Consider the following 5,865-nt stretch of genomic DNA (forward strand, 5'->3'; position numbering starts at 1 on the left):
CGCGAGGTCACAGCCAGGTCCATGCCTGCATCACCCATGCTTAGCCCAGAATAAGCAAAGCGGCGGTTGATATGTCACGCACTCACACTACTCCATTATTCCCATGGCATTTTTCTAAAGATATCGCCATTGATTTCTCCATTGTGTTTTTGTTTTCTTTCCCTCTGAAGTATACATTTAACTCAGATTTGACATACATTGCATTATAAAAAATAAGAGAACCTCCAGAGGCATTTGGCCATGGTTTTACAAACCAGCGATAACAACAATTAGCCCACTGGTAAATTACAGAAGAATCTTTGCCATCTTTGTAAAGAAAATGTTTCAAAATCTGACAATATATAACCAGAACGCATAGGATACAAGTACAACGGTACAGATCGACTGGACATGCCCTTCTTGAGGCATCATCTCTACACGTGTTATTCTGCCATAGGAACTTGCACAGAAATTTATATAGGTTGTTATGGTTCAACAAAGTAATACTGTCTGGACGTCACATAATACATGGGGATGGATCAAAGGAAAGACGGTTGGTTCATCACACCAGTCGCACAATGACAAGAAATTTATAGGTTCATTACCTCTTCCTATGAATAATGGCCTAATCTCAAACATGCCAATCTCTTCTAGTTGCTTCCTGTTGCACGCGAGAGCTAACCTTTTCTATACTGGGACTTCTTAGCGGCACCAAAAAGGAGTACAACTCTGCTTGCTGCTCTTCATCCTCCAACAGCACCTTACTCACACTTGATCGACTTGTATATGTGCCGAACAAAGAACAAGGCGGCACGGAAGCCCACCATACCCAGCATCAGGAAGAATGCATAGCAGATGCACGCCATGTACCCAAAGAAGAAAGATGTCTGCATGAAGCCAGACATATCCGATCGTGCATAGTAGTAGTACAGACAGTAGCCATAGACGAAAAATCCAGTTGATCCTCCGCACAGGAATGACCTGTTTATAAAATTTTACATAAAAAAAATGTTCAGCACAACAATGAAAGAATTTTCCAACAGAAAATGTCTAATGGTTGGACGGGCATCTTTCAGAAAAGTGCTGATAATCTGTCTGGTCGGTCATTTAACAATTAACAAGAGCAGAGCTCGCTTAATGATGGAAAACAGATACAAATCCAAAATCAATAAGGTACGATCACTGCAAGGAGTTTATCTGAACAATGATTTCTAAAGCATTGAAATATGTATTTGCATCAACTTAGAAAATATGGATGCTAATATGGTATACGGTAAGTCTGTATCATATAGACAAATGCAGTATCCGCGACAATGTATTCATGATATTTACACATAAGAGAAACATGACGTGATTGAAGAAACATGACTCCAGCTCAAGAGTTGTAACTGGTTTCAGGAACTCAAGATTCGTAACAAACTTTACTCTCATAATATTGCTATGCTGCAATTCCAGTACCAAACTATAGTGATAAGAAAAATGACTGTACCTCCACCACCACTCATGGTCTTCAGCAGCAAGCTGGAAGTATGTCAGCGCAACAGTGATGAAGGCAGTGACGATAAGGAGGATGATGAAGACTATGAAGAGAATGCTGTAAATTGTGTAAATTCGGTGGCCCCAAACACTAGCAAAGATGTAGTAGAGCTCGATATATATAGCACTGAAAGGCAAAAATCCAGCCATAGCCATCTGCGGAACTGTTGTCCGGTACCAAGGAAGTGGAGGAATCTCCCTAGGGTATTTGGTGGTACGGCAAGGAGCTTGGAATTCACTCTTGCTGTTTTTACCAGCAATGCCTCCCAAAACTAGTAGAGGGAATGTGACTAAGGTCCAGATCAGCACAATGACACAGATTGTGCCGAATGGCAATGCTGCTGTTGCACTATAAGCAATAGCAACAGTGTTCAAGAAACAGAATGTCAGGAAGAGAGGTCCACAAAACAGGCATCCTGTTAACAGCAAGTTCCTCACCTGAGAATACAAGCATAAAATTGTAGTGTTAGAACTATAACAAATATAATGCATGCTTTCAAAAATCTCAACATAACAGAATAATCTAGGGATATCTTATAAATAAAGGCAACACATACCCAGTTTGTTCCCTCTAGCTGGCAATAGAAAGAGGTTGCAATGTAACCAGCAATTCCTGAGGTGAGTGCATAGATGACGACCAATGCAGTGAAAAGGGCACCACGATTGTAAGGGTAGAATACTCCAACAAGTGCAAGCAGGAATATGAAGGTTGTTCTGACATGTCCAAATAAGACCATTAGATATGTGCAATCCAAGGGATAACTACATGATTTTTATTTAGACACTGTATGGTAACAGTATAAAAGGCAAAAATGAATACATCAGCACTTACAGAGCAAACAGTTGAGTTCCAGTGCCAAGAGCAGCCGAAAACAATGACTTGTTCTTGGGGAACCTGAAGACATCACCGTGAATATACTTCCATCCAGACTCTTCTTGGTCATCAGCTGCTTCCTCATCATGTGCGTACCTTCAAATAATATATATGATGTTCAGAAACATAGAAAAGAATGGAGTCGATGATCTTAATATATCAATAGAGAAGACAATAACTGAGGAAATCACTAAATTACATCATATAATGGGCAAAATATGAATATGCCCATGAAGTATCTGTTTCATACACTTTCTACATCATGCAGCAGCCTACATCCTCAACTGCAGAACATTATTCAATATAAAGGATAAAGCATAGGCTGAAGGTAAAAACTAATAACAAGTCAACAGATTGCCTACTTGCATTCTGAGCAAAAATTGTATGTGAATGCTGCGAAGATACTAGATTTGCACATCATTTGAGAAGCTTGCCCAGCTGACATGTAAAACAATCCAGCATTACCAAATTGAGCAAAAAAAGCAGCTCAAAAAAACTTAAAAGGGGACTACAAGATATTTTTCCTAATTATAGAATCTAGGGACAGTAATTTTTGGCAGCTCTATAACACTGGCTGAAATAAGTAAGGACTGGAAGAATCAATGGTGGAGCTGGATGGAAGCAATTAGGCTGCCATCCATCTTTAATTAGGGGATTCTTAATATACATCCATGATAGATTGCCAAAAGACTGGGCGACTCTTTAATTCAGAAGATTCTTAGGAAATTTTCCTTTTGTTTGATTTGTAGCACATGAAACCTATCGGAAAGATTCCTTTGTTTTTACCATGGTGCAATCAAACAACCTTTGGTGTAAACTTAATCGCGTAGGATTCAAGTGGGCATGACATTGCAATCCCAAGCCTTATCTAGGATGTTTTATCGGATCAAACGGATCAAACAGGCCCTAAACAACATTTCAGATATGTTCCATGGAAATGTATCACGAGGGTTTTGCAGTAAGAACTGAGAACAAAATAAAGCCTATAACTTGAGCAGTAGGGGCAGACAAACAATTTACATTGTTTTAGCATATCTAGAAATAGATACCATAACTTTTAGCTTTCTTGAATTAGTTAATTCACATAAATGAAGTTTGGTGGAAACTTACTTCACAAAATCATTCTTCAGAACTCGCATGAGGATTGTTGCCAGGAACCCTGTGAGGAGGAGGACCGTAACACAAGAATTTATAATGGAGAACCAATGAACCTCCAAGTGATGCGGCATGTTGGAGGAGCTGGAATACTTCTCCATCCTCTTCTCGAACGGGGTAGGTGTCTCCTTCCACTTGACAGTGTAAAGGAAGTCCACATTAACCTCCTTGTCCTCCGTCAGGTCAACCAGGGCACTCTGGTCAGTGTGCACATTGATCTCAATAACACGGTCGTTATTGTAGAGGATGTCAAAGATAATGTGCCTGTAGAGGTAATACTTCCACTCGCTCGGGTCCGGCTTGCCTCCCTTCTCGACCTTACCAATAAAACCCCACAGTGGGAGATCATCATAGTACATCTGGAAGTAGTAGTCCTTGGCTACGGCGTTCCGGAACTTGGCCACGTCCTCCTTGGTAAGCTTCTTGGGGCAAACCGCCTTGGAGTCATGATCCGTGCGGAAATCAAGCTTGTAGGGCGCGTCGACCAGCCGATCCCCATTGAGGACCTCGCCTAGGGCCTCGCTCTTCTCCTTCACTTTCTCTGAAAATTAAAGTCACAGATAATAAGCATGACATGGTTGGAGAGAGAAGTTACTTAACCAAGCAAGTGATGGAATGAATAGTGAGGAACTAACCCGGGGAGCAGAAAGGGAGGTCGAAGTAGCGGTACGTCTCGCTGCAAGGAAAGGAAGCAAGGCGTGAGGATTGCGTTTATAAAGGGGCAGAAATCTGCTTTAGCAAACAAGATCCGGTTCCTAACGCTGCAGACAAAAGTTCGTTGGATACAGGCCAAAATTGGCGCCCAAACCAATAACAACCGACACTTAACTGAAGATGGGCATAAATAGAGGCCTACTACGTGAGGAAGATCCGGGGTGCACTGAATCAGTTGCGGATGCCGCGCAATCCACCGCCCCGAGAGCTCTCCGCCAGATCTCCTCCGAAACTAGGCGGTGCTAAGTGCTAACCATCGTGGCGCGGCGTAAACCCTCCCAGACCATTCCGCCCCGGCGTCGGACAGGGACGGTACACGGCACGGCCAACTCGCCCGCGGGAGCCGACGGATCCGATGACTCACTCACCCACCCACCCACGCGCGCGAATGGAACGGAAAGGGATCTGGAGGAGGGATGGAGATCTGGCTGACCTGGGGTTGTGGAAGGGGCCGACCTTGTTGGCGTAGAGCGGGACGGGGTCGCCGAGCTTGTAGCGGTGGTCGGAGCCGTCGGAGAGGACGCCGGCCACGGCGAGGGCGAGCAGGAGGAGGAGCGCCGAGGCCGCGCGCGCGGCCGGCGATGCCATGGCTCGTCCTCTCCTCTCCTCTCCTCGGGCGGTGGGGCGGCGGGGCGGCGTTGACGAGAGGGGGGGGGAGGGGCACGAGGCGAGGAAGGGGCGGAGAGATCTGAGTGGCGCCCTGCTTGCTTCTTAATAGAAATAGAAGGGAGGGAGGGAGACGGAGGAGCAAGGAAGGATGGAGATCTGGCTCTGGGGGTTGGGTTTGGCTCAGGTCCTTCTCGGATGGCGTTCTTTTTTTCCTTCTCTCTTGCGGGCGGGGCGTTGGGTTGGGTGGTGGTGGAAGGTGGCGATGTACCCGATTGGTCCGCCTTTGTGTGCATTGGTCAGCTAGCGAACCCACATTTGGTCGACGCGTCGGTCGCTTTGGCACGATCCGAATCCAGCTCAGGCTCCCCGCCCATTTGGAGTCCGGTGCAAGCCTCTTTACCGCCTTTTTGGCCTGACCGCACTCTCAAATCTCGTTAGTGTCTACTGCTACTGGTAGTAGTAGTAGAGTTATTTAATTATTACTCATATTAATGAACTCGCGTTTTGCGACTCAAGGCACAACCACCGACAGCCTCCTAAAAACAGAAAACGTTTTCATAATTGAACACATCATGAAAAGGCTCCTGAAAACAGAAAGCTGGTTCTCTTCAACTATAATTATTTAAATACGAAGAAAGTATTGCATTTGATAGAAAATCTAACATCTATCCCAAAAAAATTTTTACAGTTTCTTTGTTTTTTTCTGAGACATCAAATACTCTTTGCTAATCCTATAGAATTTAAATGGACATATCAGTCCAACTCTGTATTTTTCAGTTCCTGCATTTTTAAAATCCCGCGAATCAAAGAAGACCGAAAACGGCACAAGAATCTATATGCATCTTACCACAAGAGTTAATGAAATTGCAATGTCCCAAGAGAACTTTAATTAACCCCCGAATATAAAATACTATTCGGCATCTGGGTTGACAGAACTGCGCAACACAAGGGAGGGAGGGAGGGGGGGCGGCTAAAGTAACAAAACAAAGTACAGCATA

The 5,865-nt window shown here is 44.2% G+C and overlaps 1 protein-coding gene across 1 annotated transcript; it reads right to left on the bottom strand.

The window, feature by feature from the left end:
• Window positions 1-428: 428 nt before the first annotated feature.
• LOC123449208 (transmembrane 9 superfamily member 3) lies at window positions 429-5,098 on the bottom strand. The gene is made up of 7 exons (XM_045126344.1): window positions 4,692-5,098; window positions 4,180-4,220; window positions 3,500-4,085; window positions 2,348-2,485; window positions 2,073-2,229; window positions 1,469-1,953; window positions 429-960 (listed from the first exon to the last, which is right to left on the bottom strand). The coding sequence occupies exons 1-7, from the start codon at window positions 4,844-4,846 to the stop codon at window positions 741-743; spliced, it is 1,782 nt and encodes a 593-aa protein (XP_044982279.1). The 5' UTR covers window positions 4,847-5,098; the 3' UTR covers window positions 429-740.
• Between the last annotated feature and the right edge of the window lie 767 nt (window positions 5,099-5,865).

This window comes from Hordeum vulgare, chromosome 4H, assembly GCF_904849725.1.
Source record: "Hordeum vulgare subsp. vulgare chromosome 4H, MorexV3_pseudomolecules_assembly, whole genome shotgun sequence".
NCBI classification, from domain to species: Eukaryota; Viridiplantae; Streptophyta; class Magnoliopsida; order Poales; family Poaceae; genus Hordeum; species Hordeum vulgare.